The 24,269-nt window shown below is 36.3% G+C and overlaps 1 protein-coding gene across 4 annotated transcripts in view; it reads left to right on the forward strand.

Moving 5' to 3' along the window:
- The window catches only part of VCAN (versican), a 104,821-nt gene that overhangs the window by 13,500 nt on the left and 67,052 nt on the right, over window positions 1-24,269 (forward strand). For all 4 annotated transcript variants that reach the window (XM_076008155.1, XM_012784382.2, XM_012784383.2 and 1 more), the window contains 4 exons: window positions 4,711-5,085; window positions 8,199-8,373; window positions 8,462-8,589; window positions 23,519-23,812. In XM_076008155.1, the coding sequence (XP_075864270.1) occupies window positions 4,711-5,085; window positions 8,199-8,373; window positions 8,462-8,589; window positions 23,519-23,812 (972 nt within the window). The remainder of the gene's footprint in view (window positions 1-4,710; window positions 5,086-8,198; window positions 8,374-8,461; window positions 8,590-23,518; window positions 23,813-24,269) is intronic.

The following is a 24,269-nucleotide window of genomic DNA, read 5'->3' on the forward strand; positions in this document are numbered from 1 at the left end:
TGTGTCGAGCAGTAGAAAGGTCACTGTAGTTGAAGAGTAGCAATAAAGGGGAAAGTGGGAGATATGAGACAGAGAGAGAGAGAGATATGGACAGAGAGAGAAGCAAAACCCAGCTCATCCAAATAATACCAACTAACACTTGGATAGGACTCCCTACGAGCCAGGACCTGTATTAAGTGCTTAACACTAACTCATTGAAACATCTGTTACCCATGTATTATATAGAGGAAACTGAGGCACCAAGAGGCTAAGTAGCTTGCTCAAAGTCTCACAACCAGTAAGTAGCAGAGCTAGGGGATGAACCAAGGCAGTCTCAGGAGCGTGTGCTCTTCACCACCGTGTTACATTTCTTAACTATATAGGGCACAGTAGGCTTTGGAAAAGACTAGATTTTATTTCAAGTGCAGGAGGAAGCACTGATGGGTTCCAACAAGTGAAAGATATAAGTTGATGAATTTTTAAAAATTCTATTTAAGCTGCTCTATGCAGATTGATTGTAGGAAAGCAGGAGTAGCAACAGGGATATCACTTAGAAGGTTATTGCAGTAGCCTATGCATGAAATGGGGCAGCTTCTATCAGCTACTGGCAGTGGTGGATGGAGGATTCAGGCCCAGTAATGGATTGGATTCCTGAGGGCCTGAGGGGAATCAAGGATGACCTGACTCCCAGGGTAGCTGTCCTTTCCTTACCAGCCTCCCCATTCCCCTTTGTAGCTATTTTAAAAGCCCCTCCTCTGTGTTCTCCTTGTGCTCTGAGCCGATACAGCTATTACAACACATACTATGCTCTTAAGATACGTTATTCTTCATTTTTCTTCCCAAGTAGACTGTACTCTGCAAAGGTCTAGCACAGTGCCTGGCACACTGCCAGGACTTAATCATTTTATGCGTTGACTGAATGAGTGAATGAATAAATAAATGAATGAATGCCACAGTGAATGACCCAGATGGCTATCAGAGTCTAGGCTCCACCAATCAGATAATAACCCAAAAGCTGTCTTCCTCAAAGTTTTCAGAAAGTGAAGGTAAAGATCCCAGAGAGTCAAGGACAAGTGCCCAGGGAAGAGGGAGTGTGTAGAAAAGAACATGGAAAGGAGTTGGTTCGGGTAGTCAGCATAGGAAGGGAATTACAGAGAAAGCAGTAGGCAACCATCCCTCCATTCAGTTTAGGGTTTCCACTTAAGACAAAGAGAGAACTCACACAATGAAAAACAAAACAAAATAAAACAGCGTATAGTGTAGCTCCTTTACAGTATTTTTAAAAATAATTATAAAAGCTGGCAATATTGAGTAATTTTATTCTTTTTAAATCCATGATCACTATTGAAAGGTAATTAATGTGGGGCTAATTTTGGGAGAATTTTATTTTTTCATACGAGAGGCAAAAGTAGAAAACAAGATCCACATAAAACAGATCTGCAAGGTTCATAGAAAGATATACAACAGCAACAAATTGAGTCAACACAAGTACTTTTATCTTAAAGGTTTTCTCTGTTTATTCCCAGGCATTTAAGAGGTCAATGACTAACATAAATGAATCTTATCTACTGTTGCTGGCTTTATTTTAACACACCAAAAGTTCTTGGCTTTAATGATATCCGTTGTATTAGGTTGTAAACTATCCTAATCATTGATTATCTAGAATTGACCTAGTTATTTTGATATTCCTCCACTAGTAGAAAATGCAGTCATGCACAGTCATGAGTAAATGAATGAACTAGTTGGTGATATTTATCACTTGAGTAATAAATTCCCATATTCACAATCTCACATTTATGTGGCCAAGGTTTCTGCGTGTGTGTTTGGTCAAATTGTGCAGATGGGATTTACATCATACTTAGTCTGCAAAATCTACTGACAGAGAATGAGGAGTAATTGATCATTCATTATTTAGAGCTTTCTCCTGCACTATACTCATTTAGACTACAAACCATCTGGTGGGAACAGTGAACTTTTTGTTAGGATTCATTTTTATTACTTACATTGTCAGAGATTCAAACAAGTTCCTGTAGGTAGCAGATTTTTTTTTTTAAGCAAGCATAGTCTATAAACACTGTACTCTGAACCACTAAATTTCTTTGTTAAAATATTTAGATTTAGTGAACTTAGTTTTTGTGACCAAGTACATTAAGACCCAAGATTTGATACACAAAAGATGTGACCACACAGCTCTTTGTTAATCCTATTGTTAAGATTGGGTTCTACATGAATATATATTTATATCCAATCAAAGCTTTTAATTTTCTTATACCTATAAACACCCTGAACAATAAATAGCCCTTGGGAAATTGCCTTTTGACATTATTTTGTTCTGATGTATCTTTTCATTATAGCACAGTTATTTAGCAATGCTCTAAATTTCAGACATTTAGTTTTCTACCTATTAGATAGATTGGGCTGAATTTCATGTCTGCCCCTATACACCTAAAATTGTGAAAAGAACTATAATTTGGTAGTAAATATTAAAGAATTTAAAGTAATTTATACTGAACTAATTTTAAGGAGATTATAATGAGTTTTATAACTTAAAACATAATTGAAATTGATAAAAATGTTCATTTTTCCATTAAAAAGCAACATTTTATTTGTGGCAAAGTTAATCATCATCTAAATAATTCTTCAGGAAGGAAGATGAAATTTTCTAGAATATATGATAAATGTAAATTTGGAGATTTTTAGATAACAAAATTCTCATGCTTTATATTATTATTAAAACTTCTACCCTCGGCAAAAAAAAAAAGAAAGAAAAAAATTCCAGATATCTTTGTGTTGTCATCATCTCTCTAATTGAGTCCAAATTAAAAGAATATGAAACAGGTGGGGGTTACTTTCAGGGAGTCCCCTGCAAACTTTATGGATTTATTAAAAAATCATAAAATTACTAAAAAGTTTCAGTTCAGATAGTGATTAAAGAATTATAGAAACAGGATAGGTCTAGAGTAGACTTTGAATGGGAACTAAACTGAAGACTTTTGCAATTTAATTTAGGGGCAGAGGAAGAACACCAAAACTAAATAATTCCTTGATTAGGTGTCAGGAGACATGTGTTCTGGTTCAGGTCTGTCACCAGCCAGCTGGGAGCTTGTTCTTTCCTCTCAGTGGAGCATCCTTAGTAAGGAATCGGGCCAGTTTTACTCAAAGGGTGAGCATTAAGTTAGAGAATTTATTTTATAAGCCAAGGAGGCCATTAAAAAATGGAATTATTCCCTTGCTATTATATTCCAAAATTCTAATAGTCTTCGTAACATTTTAAAGATTAATTGAGTGCAGCTAATACAGACTTCAATTTACTTTTATTTAATTTTATTAAGTCCCTTAAATCTGTTTTGGATGAGCTATATGTAGATTAATAAAATGATAAACAAATGCATGACAGCAATAACCATCATAAATTTGAAATAGATTAGTGATTTCTATAGTAAGTACACTAAATAGAATACTGTACTAATTATTTTAGATTATTTGTATCATATAAAAGATTTTATAGGCCCATCCTTTTTAAGTTAAAATTTCAATCTTTAGCAATAGAGATTTTTTTTCTTAAAGGGTATACTATCTCCATAATATTTTCCTATAATTTGCAATATGACTCATTCCAATGTTATCAATATCTATATCAATGTTACATTGATATCTTTGTCATTTCTGATGTATGTCCATATTGAGATTATATGTTACCAATATCTTTGACCACTAACACAATCAGTGTTAGATACACACCATTTTGTTAATTAAAGATCATTATTTCACTTCACTTAGAGGCTACTATTAACTTGTTAACCATATTCTTATGAAGTGAATGTTGCTTGTGCATTAACCACAACTTCTTTTCTTACCAACACATTGTTTAGCCTAATAACAGAGTCTGGAAAGCAGGGAGGTGGAGGTGGGGAGGGAGATGGTTTCCTATGAGTGAAAAGAACATTTTCTTGCGCATGTAATGCTGTTAAATTGTAGTCAATGTATGCTTTATCATTAAAAGTTTAAAGGCTTAAACAGAAAGACATTCTGCAGGTAAATATTTTAGAAGAGTAAGATGAACAGAAGCCAACTTTCCTTCCAGCATACAATTGACAGGTAATGTTTCACTGCAAAGTGATTGCAGCTGGATTTGTCATTGTGATGAAAGCCTTCGGTTCAAACACGGGACCTAAGAGGGTCCTTCAAATGTTAGACTTTCCCTTGTGCCAGTCCTGTAAAGTACTTTATTAAAATTTTCACTTCCCCTTTGCATTTTATTTTCATTTCCTCTAAAGTAATATGGCAGTTATCTTTAAAAAAATTTTGTCTTCTGACCTGTAGACATAATTTTTACCTTTCAAATGTTCTTCCTAACATTGGCCCAGTCTTTTAAACCTTTGCTACTGATTCTAGCCCACCTTTGTCTTTTACCCTAGGTTGCTTTTCTTTTTATAGTGTCTTATTTTATTACTTATATTTTGCATGTTAAAGACTAAGTTGCAAATATTTTAAAGTGAATGCCATATTTCAGTACGTAAAAATGAGCCTTATTAATCCTTGTCTTTATTATAAAACATCACTGAAATTGTATGCTGGTCTCTTTGCATAGGACCATTCTAATGGTTTCACATATTGCAGATGTGGCCAAACCATTATAAAGGTTTCTCACCCACTCACATGTTTAATAGACTCAGTTTGGGTTTGTTTTTTTTTTAGGACTGTTAATCTGCTATTTTTTCCTTCCTCCAGTCAAAGTGGAAAAAAGCCCGCCTGTTAAGGGCTCCCTCTCTGGGAAAGTCAGCCTGCCTTGTCATTTTTTAACGCTGCCTACTGTGCCACCCGGTCACAACACCAGCGAATTCCTCCGAATCAAATGGTCTAAGATTGAAGTGGACAAAAATGGAAAGGATTTAAAGGAGACCACTGTCCTTGTGGCCCAAAATGGGAACATCAAGGTTGGTCAGGACTACCAAGGGAGAGTGTCCGTCCCCACGCACCCCGAGGCCGTGGGTGATGCCTCCCTCACCATGGTCAAGCTGCGTGCGAGTGACGCCGGCCTGTACCGCTGCGACGTCATGTATGGGATTGAAGACACGCAAGACTCGGTGTCACTGGCCGTGGATGGTAAGGCTTTTAGAATCTGCAAGAAGGTAGTATGACATCACTGGTTCAGAAGCGTTGTGAAATGGTACTCAAAAGTAACGGTTGTTCGTTCGCGGTTTGGACAAGTGGAAAAAAAATACCCGTTAATCCCATCATAGTCCATGCCTCTCACCAAAGATGTATTGTTATTTCTTCAGAGGTCAAGACAGGCGACTTTTTGCAAACTTCATTCCATGTAGTAATGTAGAGTATACTGAAAACAATGAATACCTCACGACATGGTACACATAGTTAGTTCAATGACCCTTACTCAAGTGTTGAGACCTATCAATGATTATTTTTTAAGACTGTAAAGGCTTATATACAGTTTGTTTTAATTTTTTCCTATGTGTGTATGCACATATTTATATATGCATGCACACATATGCATATACACCCCAAAAGCTTTTCCCCCTTTTTCTCACTCTCTCAGTATGATTATTAAAATGTTTGAGTTTGCTTTTAAGAAATATAAATTCTATCTTAACTTCGTTGAAGAAATACTGTACTTAATAAAAATCATGGTACAGATCACAGTGTATTAAAAAGGCTAAGACTCAATAAATATTTGAATTGGATCAAAACAAGAACTTCATAAAGTTTTTTAAGGGTAATACACTAGTTGTTATCCATTAAGTCTTGCAATGAGACATTTGAGTTTTACCCTCCTTTCAGTGGTGGTTTATATGTCATTTGAATTTAAGTTAGGAGACAAAGCAAAGAAAAATTGCTTTAATTGGGTACACACATAATGCCATAGCTCTTGGAAGCATAATATTTTGGCAAGTTATTAAGCAAAATTGTAATACCCAGACATGATGGAACAGATTTTCTTCCAATTCTCAATTTCCCTATAAAATATTTACCTTTCAGAAAAATATATAAAGGGTTTTATTAAAACCCTTTCTTGTGTAGCCAAAAGGAAATACTTTGAATTTCAGATGCAACAAATTCACTTTCTGAACACACTTTTACATTCATGTGCTATTGCTCCCTTCTAAAAAGTCTATTTTTATGTTGTTCAGGCATCCACTAAATATCCTGGGCTCTTCTAACCTTATCAATTTATTTTATTTAGCCTTAGATGATACTGCTGTGATTTCTCTCTCTCTCTCTCTTTCTCTCGCTCTCTTTCTTTTGTTTATATATCACTTTTTTGAAATCCCCAAAGAAGTTTAAAAACTTCTTACAATTTTTCATCATTAAAGAATTAGCAATGGATTTGCCCCTTGCCCCTCTGAAACAATGAAAATCCCCCACTTAATCTCCTTAGCTCCATGGGGTCTTCAATTATTCCAGCAGTCGCAGATACTTACACAGATTGAAGTTCCCTGCCTCGGTGGAGGAGGCCCCTTTGTGCTCCCTTACTGCCAATCTTCCATGCACATGGAGGATTTTTAATTATCAAGAAGACTATTTGAAGCTTTGATCAACATAAAACTAATCTACAACCACTGAAATTCTTGCTTAAGCCTCAGTGATCATTTTAAGCTATCTCTCATACTTACTGGATAGCACAGTATATACTTACTAGCAATCTTAGAGAGGTTATATAGAAGGTACAGATTGACTTTATTTATTTTTGCAAAGACTTATATTTGGGTCATGGAAGAGCAGAAATGGGAAAATGAATGTTGGTTGTCATTGCATCTACTCAGTGCCTGTGCGGGGTTTTTTTGTGTTGGCACCGATCAGAGGTACTTGTCTATGTGATGGCTGGTCTGTTCCCCTAAGGTTACTTTACTGGCACACGCTTGTCTTAGAAGACAGAGACAATCTAAGGATGGACACGTGTGAGACAGTCTCACAGCTGGAAGTCAGGTTGTGGAAGACAGCCTGTTGTCAATCCCAGGAAATTACTAGGAGTAAAAGGAGAGTGGCGTGTGCCTTGGAAACCATAATTCATTCCAAAATAACAGAAGAAAAAGTGTTCTTAAATGATATGACTCTTCATGAAATCTCATAAGACCCAGCTGCCTCAGTTTTTGTTTTTCAGTGACTTCCCTGGCACATTAGTTTGATCCACTTTGGTGTCTTGTAGAAATGAGTCACTGTATTTACTCTAGCTAAAAATGGAGACATTCTTGTTGAAATGAGAAGAGAGAATCCAAAGCTCTACCCCCTCAGTTGCTCTTTCCTCACCCCTTGAGCTGTAGAACACAGTTCAAAACCACTAGTTTATACAACCCCTCAAATACAACAGAATGGAATCTGAGGAAAGTATTAGGAGCTTCTACAAAGGGAGTCTGGAGAACTTTATTTGAGGCTTTCTTTATATAAAAGTTATACATTTTATCTGTCATAGCAGAGACCCTAGGTTACTCTGGTCAGGTAGTGAATATGATAAACATTTGGGTAGTACATAGTAGCCTACCCACCATTTTAAAATCCTTTACCTAAATTGACCTTCACATCAATCAAATAACATAAGCAATATTAGTTCTACTTCACAGAGGAGGAAATTAAGGCACAGAGAGCTTGACTTGTATGTAAGTAAGGAGCAAATTTGGGATTAGAACAAGGCTTCTCACTCATACTTAGTCCAGTCTCTTTTCCACCCTGGTATATTGTCTCTGAAAGTAAATATCTCAATGTTTTATATCTGAAGAAATGATGTTATTGAATATTTTCATGAGACTGGTCTGTTGGGTTGGCCCTGTGTAAAATTACCAAGCAGAAGTTGATCTTTAGGCCCCCTTAATTCTTTGTATTAGTATCTTCAGTAAAGCCTACTCCCTTTAGGTGCCTGGTGTTTCCATGATAGGCTGAATACTGCCTGTATTTAGGACAACTGTCCATGACTTGGCATTTAGTGATTTAAACCTCTTTCTTGAATTGTTTACATGTTTTAACAGAAAATCCCTGGCTAGGAAACTTTCCAATGGAGCAGAAGGGGACACCTAGGTGAATGGCATTTTTGGAGATCCTCAAATCAACATGATTTTGCATAATGCTACATACAGTAAAAATAAAGAATTATCCTGATGTCATTACCATCTTACCAATTAATTTGACACATTGCTCCAATGAGAAATTTTGCACTGCACAGTGGGAGATTTGAATGTGCTCCTAATTGTTTGCTGTTGTTTTTGCAGGGGTTGTGTTTCACTATAGGGCAGCGACCAGCAGGTACACCCTGAATTTTGAGATGGCTCAGAAGGCTTGTTTGGACGTTGGGGCAGTCATAGCAACCCCGGAACAGCTCTTTGCCGCCTATGAAGATGGATTTGAGCAGTGTGATGCAGGATGGCTGTCTGATCAGACTGTTAGGTGAGAGGTCTGGGGGCTGTAGGCTTTAACTCATTAATTTGGGAGTGAGAGAAAGTGCCACTTACTTATTAGCCATTTATTTCCTTAGATATCCCATTCGGGCTCCCCGAGAAGGCTGTTATGGAGATATGATGGGGAAGGAAGGAGTCAGGACTTATGGATTCCGTTCTCCTCAGGAAACTTATGATGTGTATTGTTACGTGGATCATCTGGATGGTAAGATGTTTAAGCTTTTGTAGCTTCATTCGAAGTTGGAAAATTGAGGAAAGACTAGAAGTGCATTGGAATAGAGCACGTCTTCATGCTTGTTTGGATTCCAAACAACAGCATTTTGTTTAAACGACCGTATGATTTTGTGGCAAAATAAGCCTAAATTAAAGTGGAAAAGAGAAGGAGGAGTGTGTAAATGATTATGCAGGTTAGAAATGTCTTTCGTTAATGGCAGGTTTTCTTATAGTCATGGTGCTCTTGGACTGTTTCCAATACACTTTTAGAGCATTAAGAATAGAAAGCTGTAAGGGTGGTACCTATTCTGGTGAGAACTTCAGGTGAAAATCCTGTGTTGACAAACCACTGTGAATCCAAGTACTGATGAACATTCCAAAGCTCAACTAAATAGCTCTGTAAACTAGCCCAGCAGGGATTTTTAACTTTCGCTTCCTGTTTACTTTGTCACACTTGTGTTCAGAGCAATCATTCATTCATTCAACCAATCAATGTATTAAATTCCTTAAACTGATCAACACAAAAAACACCTACTGTGTGATAGGTACTCTGCTATTGTTAGGGATCTGAAGCCAGTCAAGAGTAGCCCTTGCTTTTAACTTGCTTAGAGTCTGATTGATTTCTGGCACTGTCATTTCTCCTCTGCCTGATTTAGAGATTCTTAAAAACAAGTTTGAGTTCAATAATGCCAACATTATCTAAAGGGCACAATGCAGTTTTATTATAAAGGCACATGGATAGAAGCTTCTATGATTTTTGGAATGAACTTTCATTTGTAGTAACTGGAATCTTAGAAGCCTAAATGTATAAATAGTAGTATTAAATTGAATTATACTTTAAATTTTGGCTGGATACAAATAAAAAGAATGACAGTTTTCTTGTGTAAAATGAGGATATTAGAACAGATGACTTTTATGGTTTCTTTCAACATTAAAATTTTGGGATTCCGTGATTCTGTGAATTACATAAGTAACCGCCATTGAGAGGTGGCCCCTCAGTTTGCTAGGAGTGTCCTCATCCGTGTTTGGGAATTGGGCTCTGGCATTGGGTGATATGTGCATAGTCTACAATGAGGAAGGATTTATTAGTCTTGTAGAAGTCCTTTCCCACCTCCATATGCATAGTCATTTATTTCTAAGGCAAATGTTATGTTTTTGCCCTATTGTAACTCAACTGGATTTTATAAAATTCTTTGGGATAAATGTTCCACATATTTGATGACTGAAAACTTGTAATGTGGAATACAGCATAACTTTAGTTCAAGTATTTATACCAAGTCAAAAGAATTTGAGTTTTTTAGTTTTAGGATGTAAAAGTTGGAAGAGAAAGATAAAGGACTCAGTACAAATACTAATTCAAGCACTGGCTGAAATTCGTGTCCACAAGGTAACAAGGCTTGTTACCTTGACGATATTTGTTTTATAACAAATAAAACTTGACAATTTGGAGAATATGGATATGTTTACAATGACATTGTTCTTGAAATTTTTTATTCCTTGTTTGTTGGCCCTTGGAATACTTAGCAAATATTTGGACACTACTCTTTTCTCTCTTGACTTGAGATTGAAGTGGGATGGGGGTTAAAGAGAACTTTCATGGATGATGATGTGAGAGGAAGATCACAAGATTGTTCTTGTAAAGTTTCTCTCATTTCTTTACTGAAGTATATGTCTTCTCTTTGAAGTAAAGATCATTGGCTAATCTGTGAATTGATAAAAATTCTTTTGGAAAGGTGACTACATAAAATTATTAATACATCTGGTATTTCAATAGATGAGCCAAATTTCTTCCTAAGAGACTTTGCCATATTCATGAGTGTAATAATTCCTACCTACATTTTATTATATTTTGGAGGAGCCAAGTGTGTGTGTATGAGAAATGATGGGAGCAGTGAAAATTAGAGATACTGAGGTACTCAGAATGCACATGATGGAACATATACACAGGAGTTATGAGCCAAGGTATAATTACTTTAGGTCAGAAGTCATATATTCCAGATGACCTAATGAAAAAATCTATTAAGTATAAAATGAAACCTGTTCAAAAAGGCAATTAATTTTCTGTTTTAATTTAATTATTCATTGTGAAAGATACTTAGTTGATGATGTTGAACTTCTGTTTTTTTATCCTTTCTTGTTTTATGATGTCATATTTATTTTGACATATGTATTTTTCTACAAAATTTAAATAATTATACTAAGTTAAATCCTTCCAGGTTTGGGGGAAAAAATGAAACTAGTTCTTTTTTTATGGTGGCTATTATAACAGTTATGCATATTCAATGAATGTTTAATAGAATATTCAATTCTATTGTAAAAAATAAACTAGTAGGTGTAAAAGAGCAATTACATTAGCTATATCCACTAGTAAGCATTTCAGTACCACTTTGTGTTCTTAGAAATGGTCTAGAAGGTATGAAAGATTATTATACATGATTCAGTAATAGAGCACTGTTATTAAGAAATTAACAGAATGAAGATTTTAAAATGGAAATCTAGAAATTAGATCAAAATAATCCTTATTAGGAAATTTAATCTTTGTTTCCTAGTAAAGTAGATTTGGAAAATGTTGAGAGGGTTTGAGATTAGGGTTGAGATGATTAAATGAGTTAGAGAATTAAGTAAAAGATTGGAATTATTTAGGAAGGGCAAAGACAAGGCTGAGAGAGGACTCTTGGGAGGCAGTTAAGTTCCTCATAATTAAGAATAAGAAGGACCTCAACTGAGTCCCAGTTCTGCCATTTGCTAGTGGTGAGATCCTAGGCAAGGTTTTACTTCTCTAAGCTTCAATTTCTTCTATGAAATGGGAACAATAAAAATACTTACTTTTTCATTATGGTATAAAGATTGAATGAAATAATACATAAAGCCTTTATCACAGTGTGTGGCACGAAGTAAGTGCTTAATAAGTAATGGCTCTTGTTATATAGCTTATGAAAGGTGTTTTATTTCCAATGAATTTATAACTAGAAGAAAAGAGTTAAAATTGCAAGTCTAAATTAAGTTCAACATAAGAAAACATTTTCTGACAATGAATATTGTGAAATGTAGAAAGCATCTTGAGAGGCTGCAAAATTTCTTCTCTAAAGGTTTCTTTAAAATAGCATTGTTGTGAAATACTACAAGTGCAATGCCGTATCAAAAGTCTGTTTAAGTCACAGTACTTTGAAAGATATAGAGAAGATCTGGAAATGGGCCACTTTATGAAAAAGGGTCATTTTGAACGTGATAAATATCTACATGCTTGAATATCATTGAATAATTTAAAATAACATTGTCAAAATAGAATTCCTATGCTATCCCTCCTCAATTGTCTGAAATAACTTTATTCTCTGATTAGAACATTATCTTCCTAAATCAAATATGTCCACTTTGCCACTGGAGGATTTAAATACTTCCAAAAGCGCTTTGTGAGTTATTGCATTTCTATGTTGAAAACTGGGAGTTTATTATGGAGTATGTGCGTCCAGCTATATCTATAGCAAGAAATAATTCCTAAATAAGATAGATAAGAGTGTGTTGGGAAAAAATTGAGTACAATGTAAATATTTCAGCCAAAAAAATCACCCAAACTTTCTAGGAATCTTCTATTTTTTAAATGAAATTAATAGATTGACTATTTGGTTTCATTATGGTAGTAGGTACATGTGAGAAGAATTTCTGTTTTATAGGCATTTAATTCTCCCTGCAAATAAATGAGAGGTGGCAGGTGAAGTCAGACTGCCTTCTTTCATGGTTGATCCATTTAGTTCCCTTGCAAATGAGTCAGTACTTCCAGTCTTGTCCCCAGACCTGGCAAATGATTGGTCCAGGAGCTCCTTGCCCCTCTGACTTGGGCAACTTTGGGTACTCACATCCTATTGTCCTAAGGCCTGTATTTTTCATGTGGCCCTGTCTTTTGGCTTTTACTTCACCTGGGGTAACTATCATCTGACTATTCCAATTCCCTGGCTTTACACAAGCCCCTGAGCACTCTGACAGGCCTGTACTGTAGACTCTCTCATCTCATATCCCCTCCCCAAGTCCTTGTGGATCTTTCTTACCTTTACCATCTCTGAGCCTTTGAATATATGACTACAATTGCCCTCCTGCAAATATCTGCTTATACTTCCTTCTCTTCTGCTAGACTGTGGATTCTGGGAGAGAAGGAACTATACAAATTCATTTTTGTATTCCCAATATGTCCTTGGACATAGTAGATGCTCTATAGATGGAGTTGAAGAAATGAATGAATTAATGAATTACTGTCCAAACTCCAAGTGCCCACCGTACTCACTGTGCCGTACACTTGCTTCTTGGTATTAGCCTCACACGTCTCCAGCCCTTATTAGTATTCTACCTGCTTCCCAATTTTTCATTGCTTAATTTCCTTATAATTTTATTTAATTTCATTTTTATCCACTTGCAAGTCAATTGTAAGCCAAATGTCTTATGGGTTGAATGGGTCACAAAAGAACCCAGAAAGAACAAATTCAGGGAAAGTGAAGGTATGAATTTCTAGTTTTGCATCTCTAGCCCCAGAACTCTCTTCTGAATTCCATACTCATATTTCTAGTTTGTGAACATTTTTGTGTTTCATCTCTTGTTTTAATTCTCATGAGTAGCCTATATGCCTTTAACAGTTTTTCAAGGGACCTCTTTTACAACTATCAAAGCACTTAAACGCATTGCTGTGTAACTCCCCTATTCAGTATTGTGTGTTGAATTTTTTTGTTGGCTTCATCCACAAGCACATCCTCTGCCTGATCTTCAAAACCCCTAAAACCTGGTCTACTGTGACCTATTCCACCTGGTGTCCCCCACTCCCCAACACGACCACACACACGTGCGCCTGGCCCAGCCCTTCCCAGACCCTGCCCACACTTCGCCTGCGCTCTCGGGGGAACATATGCCCTTTGTCTTTCCAACATTCTGATTTTTCCTGTGCTCGAAAACCTACTGCTTTCAGGATTCCTTCTTTGTCTATTCCAGCTTACACTGAGATTTCTTGACTCTGAACTCTTACTTTACCTAGAATTAGTTCTGCATATTTTGGTGTTTAATTGTTTTCTGGTTGCTTTGTGTTCATCAAATATAAATTGTTGTCTATTAGTTTTATTTCTGGAAAGTTGTTGTAAGCTACTAGGAGAGATAAGATCATAAACATCTACTTCTCACCCAACCGCAAATAAGGGCCTGTTCCAGTCACGGACACATAATAGTTACCCAAGAAATACTTGGTGGTAATTACAGTATTTCTCCAACCTTTGTCTCTTTTGGAAACTGCCTTCCACCACCAGCTCTCCATTTCTGTAACATTTAAAAAAAATGCTTGGCTTTGTTAAAGTTCACTAAGGATTTTTTTTTTTCTTTTTGTCATTATTGAGTCATCATGAGGCTTAATTTTTCCCTTTGAATTTCTTTTCTGTTTCTTTGGTGTTTCTTAAAAATAGTTTCTTCCAGAGATTCCTTCCCATTCCTTTTTCCCATTTCTTCCTTTCTGGTCTCTCACAGTAATTTCTCTTTCTTGCCTTCTGACCCCTTCTTCCCAGCAAATTTCCCTCTCTGGGATTAGTTCTCTTGTACGTATTCACCAATTACAAGGTATTTTCTTCTATTGCTTCCTGGTATCAAAATCCAGAATAGTTCTGTCACCTCTACAGTTTATCTGATACCTCCATGTCACTCTTGTGCTTCACCTAGAACCAAAAATAACTCTTCCTTTTTGTTATCTTAGAAGATCCATTAGCTACAAAGAGCTAAACATTTAGATAAAGGCCTCAATGTCATTAAATGGATCTTAGAACAGAGCTTAGTTCTACCTATTTAGCAGCTTTGATTAGACCCAAATCAGATGTCAAAACTGGAAATTGTGGCTTTTCTTCCTTTTTAATTTTAGTAGAATTTATGATAGTAACCTATAGAATACTTCACTGATGGGGGTTAATTAAGAATTGGTGATTTGTGTCCGTTATTGGGCTTATTCGCTTAAAAAGCCCATGTCATCTGGAATTGCCTTTTGCACACTGTGGTTCAGCAGATGATTAAAATATTGATTTGGTATCAGAATATCTTCACATTAGTGAAGGTTGGTGCTAGAAGATGCTGCAAACTTTTTAGTTATTCTCTGTAGAACTCACAGAATCATATACCATGGTTGTAGCTGTGGTTTCTTGTATAGGCTCTGGAGATTAACGCACCTTGCTTTGGAGTTGCTTCTATTTACGGGTGAATGTCAACACCTCTGGAAGAAGATGTCCTCATTTGGTACAGGACTTTGGTAGATGGACTGTGACATAGCCTCATGAGTAGAATAAGAAGGGAAGAGACTATTTATTGCAGGGGTCCTCGAGCTTTTTAAACAGGGGGCCAGTTCACTGTCCCTCAGACCATTGGAGAGTGCGCACTGTGGGCCCCGGATGAGTCAGCTGCTAAGCAGGACAGGCAGCGGGGGGCAAAAACACTTGGAGGGCTGGATAAACGTGCTAGGTGGCTCGCGTGTGGCCTGCGGGCCGTAGTTTGAAGATGCTTGATTTATTGTATGGTTGCATTATTATTTCAGTCTTATAAAAACTTCATCAGGCACTTAAAAAAACAAAACTCTCACTTATGTATATAAGAAAACTGAGGCATAGAGAGGTTAGGTGATTGGATGTGTCATTCCTCCTCTTCCACTTCAGTAAACTCCCAGGGCCACCACAGATTCCCCAGCAGAGTGGCAGGCAGTCTTGCAAACCAAGAGTATGTGAGGTGCCCTCAAAACTCTCTCAAATCTGATTTCTCACATAAAAATATCATAATTGTTATTTGAGTAATGATTGTGTTACTGATTGGATTGCAATCATTGAAATTTCTTGGTCAAATCCAAAATTTATTTTTCACTTTTTGAAGAATTCTAGGCTGTTTTTCAATGTGACTGCATCATTTGACACTCTCATCAGCAGCATATTAGGGTCCGGATTCCTCAACATTCTTTGCCAACATTTGCTGTTATCTCATCTTTTGTGTAGCCATCCTAATGAGAGGGAAGTCGCATCTTTGTGGTTTTCGTTTGTATTTCTCTCGTGGCTAATGATGTTCAGAATCTTTTCATGTGCTTGCTGGCCATTTATATATCTTCTTCTGAGAAATGTCTGTTCAGAACCTTTGTCCATTATTCACTGGGTTGTCTTTTTATTATGGAGTTGTGAGAGCTTTGTATATTCTACAGTCAAGTGACTTTTCAGATGTATGATTTGCAAATATTTTCTCCCGTTCTGTGAATTATCTTTTTATCTTCTTGATAGAGCCTTTTGAAGCACATAATTCAAATTTTTTTTCTTTCTTTTTTTTATTTCAGCATGTTATGGGGGTACAAACGTTTAGGTTACATGTGTTGCCTTCCCCCCTCCCTTGCCCCCCGGAGTCAGGGCTTCAAGTGTGTCCATTCCCCAGATGGTGCACGTTGTACTCATTGTGTATGTATATACCCATCTCCTCCTCCCTCCTCCCATCTGCCCAAAGCCCGATAAATGTTTTTAATTTTGATGAAATCCTATTTGTGTCTGTTTTTGTTTGTGCTTTTGGTATCATGTCTAAGAAAATACTGCCAAATCCCCAGTCTTGAAGATTTATCTCCAAAGTTTTATTATAATAGTTTATAAGTTTTAACTCTTTTGCTTTTATTTTTATCTATTTTGAGTTACTTTTTTATATAGTGTGATGTAGGGATACAAATTAATTCCTTTGCACATGGATATCTATTTGTCTTAGCATCATATATTGAAAAGACAATTCTTTCTCCACTTAATGGACTTGACAATCCTGTTGACAATCAAGTGACCCTAGATCGATGAGTTTATTTCTGGACTCTCAATTCTATTCCATTAATCTGTATGTCTATCTATAGTCCAATACCACACTGTCTTTATTACTACTGTTTGTAGTAAATTTTGAAATTGTAAAGTGTGATACCTGCAAATGTGTCCTCTTTTTCAAAATTATTTTAGCTATTCTGGGTTTTTTGAGTTTCCTATATAAATTTTAGAATCAGCTTGTCATTTTTTACAAAGAAGCCAGCTAGGTTCTTATAAAGATTGCACTGAATGTTGAGATCAATTTGGGGTATATTGCCATTTTAATATTAAGCGTTCTGATCTATGAACTTAGGATACCTTTATGGGTTTTTATTTTTAGTATTCTTTCATTTAATTCAATGATGTTTTATAGTTTTGCCATTCTTCTGCCAAATTTAATCCTAAGTATCTTACTCTTTTGGAGGCAAACTTAAATGGAATTTTCTTAATTTCTTTTTCTGGTCATTTATTGCAAGTGTACAGAAATAAAGTTGATTTTTAGATATTGGTTTTATGCCCTGCAACCTTGTTGAACTTGTTTATTAGTTCTAATTGTTTTTTAGTGGATTCCTTGGGATTTTTTTATATATAGTCTCTTTCATTTTATATAAGTAGAACTGTCTTGACATAAACCCTTTGAAGCATGCGACAGTCATTTGCTTTAAGGTTTTGATGTCAAGGTCTCCTGGAGTCCTGAATCAAAAGAATTTCTTTGGAAATATCGTCACCATTTACCTCCCAGCTGTGAAAAGCCAGAAAAACCAAAACCAGGCTGATCCTCCTATGTTGACCTGAGGTCAGACTATGCCTGTCAAACCAAATAACATGTTCAATCTCTTGTATATTTTGAAGACTCAGAAACCCAGAAATTTTGCAGAGCCTCTTTCTCACTCTAATTAAGATCTGCTCTGTCAATGGGAAAGAATGAGTTCAGACATCCTGAAAACCATCGAAAGATGTTTAAATTTTAGTGGGGGCTTCTTGCATCTTTAAACTCTGTAAGTTGACATATGTGAGATCTTGTGTAATAACACATCCATACATATGCAGATTCATTTTCAAATGAATGTAATCTGATTTAGAGGATGTTAACTATCACAGCAGACTAATGATAATACTCTAACAGTTAATTAGAGGTTAAAAATTTCATAACCTTAAGTTTGTGCTTTAAGCCACATTATGTTTTACTTCAACATAATACAAGTGAGAAATTCGGAAGGTGCCTACCTCGCTTTCTATTCTCATTACTACCAAATCAAAACATTGCCAGCCTAATGCTAACTCTGGGTTCTAAAATGAAGTTATTTTGGCATCCCTTGAGTTTTCCTTTCACTGTTAATAGAAGATTGGTCTTTGTGCAGGTTAAAGGATCAAATCTTAGATGAAATTGATGTGTTTTAAAATTATCTGCAAATATTGGCCCTCAAAAGGTTATATAGAAATATATGTAAGCTGTTAACCAAATATGTATAGCTGATGAATTTCATGATCCAGTGTATAATAAGCATTAGTCTTCATTGCTTTGATCTTGTGTATATAGATATAGGAAAGTATGAGAGAGAGAGAGAGAGAGAGAGAGAGAGAGAGAGAGAGAGAGAGAGAGAGAGAGAGAGAGAGAAGAAACCTTCTTTGAAAAAACTTAAAAGTCCAACACTTTAAAGCTTATAATTATGTTGAATTGTTTTTATCACCTTGATACTTGATATATTCTGGAAGTGCATTTAGAAGCTCATTTCATGTAACTGCTTCCAACTTACTCATCCCATTTACTCTCACATACATTTATTACTTACATACCATTTGACCCGAATAGCAAGGAATTGTAAAAATATTTACAAATCTTTAACTTTCATAGTGAACATAAAAAACAACAGGAAGTTCTGTTCCCAAATGGACAAAGTAAATCACAATTAGTTTATAAGAACTGATTTCAGACCAAACAGTTCAGTGTAGTAGGATTGTGAGCAAAAATGAACAGAAGAAACATAAACATTTATCACACCACCTAGAAAATAAACTCGGCTAAACAAGCATGATGAGAATCTCAGCTTTGACTACCATGAGAGCATCCCATCAGCTACAGTCTAGAATAGAACTGTGTAATTATCTATGATCAATTCCTCCTTTTACCTTGGTGATTGAAAAGAATTGTCAGTGGGAGAGAAACATCCTATCCTAGCTTTGCTCCAGGCTCAACCTCTTTAATAATTTTGCTGAGTGACTCCTGGGTATAAACTCTAGCTTTTATGAACACTGTGGGTCATTTTTAACGTTTTGAATTGTTTTCGTCGTTGCTTGCCATTTCAGTATGTGTCATGTTTTAGTCTGCCAAGAAGCAGCTTTTCTATTTAGCAATCAGAAGTATGGAAAAAGGATAGGCATGGTCCATTTTCCAGGGAGTCTTGTAGCAGCTAATGGTCAAATTAAAGTATTTTTTCCCATAATATTTCTGATGCTAATTGTCATGATTAAGACAAATTTAGTTTGTAGAGTGTTACCAACAGTGTCTGTCTTCCAGTTTCTTCTAGGGCATCCCTGGAAAGTTGAAACGACATTAATAATTCAAAGTCACAAGCATTTAGCATGAAATTTTGGAAAAATATGGCTTTAGATATTTACATATATGTTTTCATATAAATGTGCAAATTATCCTGTGTATGAAATTCTGTGTTCTGCATTATATTTTATGTGTATACAAATCTGAATGTATATGTATACACCACATGAATTCTTGTAACAACTTGACATCTTAAACAATGCATCATTTTGCACATAGAAAAGATGTTTTGTATATTTCCTGACATTTTATTTGCTGTCTTTAATTAGAGAAGAATGAAATATTCTTTCATAGGTAGATAACATTTTGAAACATGTTCCAAATCTGTGTTCTAGTTACAACTTTGATAAGTGTCCTATCAATGTAGTCTTTGATGAGACTACTCCTGGAACTCGATAGTAGACTTTTTGTCAAATTATAAAACAGATGCTTGTTTCCCAGGAGGGCAACTATCCAGTAAATCTAAAAATACATGAAATTGTTCAGGTCCAAGTATCCAGGAGTAGGGACAGAACACAACCTTGTCTTATGCTAATAAAATAGGCATTTTCTCTCACAGAGGCTGTGCATCCCCCCTCTAACTCAAAATGGTGCTAACTCAGAAGGAAGTTTTACTATTCCCATCATAGACAAAAAGGTGTCTAAAAGAAACCCTCAGGCTAGGATTTTACACAGCTGGGCCAATTCAAGCATATTGAGAGAGAGGAACTAAGCGAATATACCCAGGTGCTTTGCTTGATTTCCCATGTTTGCTGTGATCAATGGCTTTCCCCTTTGTCTGTTCTTTTGGGTTATCATTAGGTTTTGCATTTTATCTTTGTCTATATAACCATTCACTTTTGGACCAAGCCTGGATTTACATTACTGTTACTGGCCCAGACTTAATTTCTATCCAATTTCATGCCACTGTGCTATGGTTTAAAACATATTGTTTGACTTGTAAAAAAATTCCTGACTACAGATTTAAAAATTGAAAGTAGATCAATAGGAACATTGAAAATGTTAACATCTTGACTGCTTTTTTCACTGTAAGAGCAGTCAGTGTTTAGCCTAAAATGTGCATTTTTTTCTGTAGGATATGGGTTTGAAAAACTCCCGGAAATTATTATTGATGAGAAAGCCTGCAGCTTTAATCCACTGTACCTTGGCTTACTTTTTGCAAAATGAGCTTATTTTTATTAATAAGAAATGAACTCTTTCCATGTTCAACTTAAAATTGCTGCCTTAGACACTTCATCGGAGTTCCCTGGTCTGGCCTGTCCCCATTTTGCCCACTTGCAGTCTTTGACACAACACGGGGAGGCAATTGGTTTCTTATGTACTTTACTTTGGACTCTTCCTGCTTTGATTCTGTCTGGTTACCTGGCCCACTCACTCTGCTTGTATCTTGAGCAGGTTGACACATACCAGAAACTTAATACTATGTGATGTTTGTTGTAAATCAATTGAGATTCATCTTCTTGATTGAAACACACGTCTTTAGAGCAATGTTTTCAAAATTATTCCATCAAACAAATCCACATACAGATGTCCTGGCTTTTCTAATAGGGGGTTGACATGAAGACAGGACAGAAGTTTGGATATTTAACTTATCACATTTGGTATAGATTGGATGTTACTTATAAGAGATTAAAGACATACTAAGATAGTTCTAGAGTATAGATGCTTCACTATGTTAGGTTTTTGAGGTGAGCAAGATAATGTTCATAGTAAATAATTATGATTTAGGAAGGCTTAGGTCATTATGTCTTGGAACAGAATTAAAGTAAATGTTTTTTCTTTTCTTTTGCTTGTTATTCTGAAGTAAAACAATAATTATGCCACATATGATGACTGACTACACATCATCTTAATAGATGAATTCTTTCAATACTCACCTTTAAGTAAACTCAATTGATTTTTATTAAATCTTTCTTTTTTCCATCTGAGTTACAAGAAACCAATGGTAATGTCTCTTTCAATATGTTTTTTAACATTTTTATTTGCAATGTTTGGAAAGTTCCTACATATAAATGAAATGGAAAATAAGTGGGCTTGGGGATGACAGAATTTAATCAAAGCAGTAAAATCATTCTATGGGTATGAAACATATTAATGAAACTTTATACTCCAAATAAATGAATCAAATAGTTGATATAAAGTCAAATTTAACAAGAGTTTCTACATGAAAAGTTCTATGAGTAGGTTTGAATTGATTTAATAATAATAAGGGGATTCTCTTTTTAACTTGCCAGCACCTACAGAAACCTTTCTTTCTTTGAATATGACAAACATGTTTGCTGTTTGTAACTGGGAAGCCAGTAACCCATGAAACCATGCTGTCAGTTTTCCTCATTAGCCCTTTGGCTATGAGATCTTATTTGGGGCAGTTGATGTCCTCCAACATAGAAACTAACAGTGCTGCTTGGAGAAGTGGAGTTTTACCCGATCAATTATATTTCTTTGCCCTGCTGTGGTTGGCTGATCACACTTGTTACTGAAGAGGAACAGTAGTTTTGCCCCAACTAGAAGTATCTCAGGAAATGCAGGAAACTAAGGCAACAAAACTGAGGTTCCAGCTGTAATAACAAGCCCAAGTGTTCTACTTTGAGGGAAAGGTACTGGCACGTTGCCCTCTTTACTCCTGCACCTGTTTCAGGCCTGAGGCCAGTGTGATCCTGAGGTGAGTGCCAGTGCTCAGGGTGATGTGGTTTCTCCACCTGCCTTTCCCCACATTGCTTTGAGCCAAGTCTATAGGTGAGATGCAACGCCTGTTGCAGGCAGTGGCTATCCAAAGCTTTGCAGTAGAGTTAGCTTTATTTAACATGCTGCTTGGGAAGGATGGAAGAAAAAGAGTACTTCGTTTCTTAACAAGAACTTGAAATGCCATTCATTTAATAAATATAATTAAATACATACTATGTAACTGGTACTGTGACCCTTATGCTTTTGAAATTTATTAGAAAGGGAGACTTTATTTATTAGAAAAATTTATTAGAAAGGTAGGCAGGGGGAACTTGTTCTTATAGTGCGTTTTTTGATTTGAGATTACTGTCATTTGCCAGACTGGGTGATTAAGGATAAAAATCTGTTCTCACCTATACCACTTCTTTCAATCAGGTAAAAGTAATTTTTCTTTGTCTTCTTCAAATAGCTCTTATGAAAATTTGGCCCAGTTTCCTCTTGTTTTATAAAGCCATCATATGCTCAGAGAGAGTAAATGGTGCTATTCATTTTAAATAATTGCTTGTTACATCTGGATTTAATCAGGTGAAGATTGAAATCATGAGAGCTCTTTGCGTCCAGTTGTCTAATATATCATAGATTCAGAGATCGGTCTCAGTGAGATGCAAACAGGGTCTACAGCTGCTACAATGATGGGCTGTCGATAGTTTAGCTTCTTCTCTAACTCATTTTTTATTCCTCCTCCTGCCTGCTACATCTCTTAAGTATTCTCTAATTCTGCCTCTGTCTTTTAGCCACTTGATGTGAAAAGCATAATTTAATTTAAATTGAATTTATTTTACCAAATTTTTGTTAGTTATTGAAGTAAAATTCCAATTTCACCAATTCTAACATTTCCAGAATATTTTATTGTAACATGTTAAATGATAACAAATATACCCTCTGATAATTAGACCTGGTGATGAGCTAAGTAAAATGTCCAGCCTTTCCTTGTTAATCAGTCTGCAAATATAAAAGTCTCTTGAATCTAGTTAGAGGCCCTGGTAGCATCTACGGTGTGCTTGTAAGAAAAAAAAGTACCTGCTCTGGGCAGACTGATTGCAGAAGGTATCCTCTCTGGGCAAAGCCACTAGAAAAACTAGGCTTCCTCCAAAGGGTCTCTTTGGCTCACTGACTGGGAACTGATGTGGGCCTTACACCTGGGCCCTGAGCTCCTGTTCAGACCACAACCTGCACAGCCATCATGGCAGCCCCGTGCCTGGGCAGGGAGGCGGGAAATCGCATTCCTTACTGCGGCTACCCCTTCCTGCCTTCAGACTTCTGGAGGTTTTCTTATTTGTTTGTTTGATTTAATAGGACTTTTTATCCATTTTGTGGGTAGTGATATATGAGAAGGGGAATCAGAGTATCACTATTTGATTTTAGGCTAAACAAAATGAATCATCTTGGTGGCAGTTCAATACAGCTTCTCCCTTCCAGCGTGCAATGTTAATAAGTACATCACAGACTTCTTTGTGGGGGAAAACTCATTTCCCGGATTAGATGTGTTCATTTTAAAGAATTTATTGTAAAGCTTTATTATCAAATAACTGGTTCTATGGCCTGTTGTAATACACACACACACACACAAACACAGATACACACATGCACTTTATATGAACACATAGATTGAAACTTTTTTTGGTGTGTATTATTTATTATTATGTATTAATTATTCTAACAAAGTTAAGTAGCCATTATGTTTTCTGCTTTAAAGTATCAGAAGCTGCTACCTTGCAATGAAAAAAGTCTTACACGTTCCCCCTCAACCTGCCTATATTTACCAAAACAAAAAAGGAATAAATAGTAAAACCTACGACTCTTCCCCCACCCCCTTCTTTTTCTAGGTGAGGTGTTCCATATCACTGCTCCTGATAAATTCACCTTTGAGGAGGCTGAAAAAGAGTGTGAAAACCAGGACGCCAGGCTGGCGACAGTCGGGGAACTCCAGGCGGCGTGGAGGAATGGCTTTGACCAGTGTGATTACGGGTGGTTGTTGGACGCCAGCGTGCGCCACCCTGTGACTGTGGCCAGGGCCCAGTGTGGAGGTGGTCTGCTTGGGGTGAGAACCCTGTACCGTTTTGAGAACCAGACAGGCTTCCCTCCCCCTGATAGCAGATTTGATGCCTACTGCTTTAAACGTAAGTGTTTGATACCTTTTTAAGAATTACAGATTAAAAAAAAATACTTCGAAGGCATGCACTGATGTTCAACTAGCCGTTGGAATGGATTCCATGTCTGGCAGTGTGTACATGGATTGGAAACAGTTCAGTGATTTTCCAAAGCAAGCTCACCGAACAGCAGCGATATGGGGGAAACAAGATGAAGTTTGACAAATGGATTTTTAGAGGGGATGAGGAAATAATGGGGTTAAGGCCTTAACTGTGCCCTGTTGTGCCCAGAACGTATTTCTGACTAGTTGTTTTATATTAATTGCAGTCCTTAAATGCAATTCGATTGTTTGTGCTATAACACTGAGGGCAATTGTGGCTGAGTTAAATCCTTAATTTCTTCTTATTTTATCTTTGGTTGGTATCACTCTTTCTTTGAAATAGTGGAGAATTTTAATTTGACTAATTGCAGGTGAGTACTTAGAGC

The sequence above is a fragment of the Microcebus murinus genome, chromosome 11 (assembly GCF_040939455.1).
Source record: "Microcebus murinus isolate Inina chromosome 11, M.murinus_Inina_mat1.0, whole genome shotgun sequence".
Lineage (NCBI taxonomy): Eukaryota > Metazoa > Chordata > Mammalia > Primates > Cheirogaleidae > Microcebus > Microcebus murinus.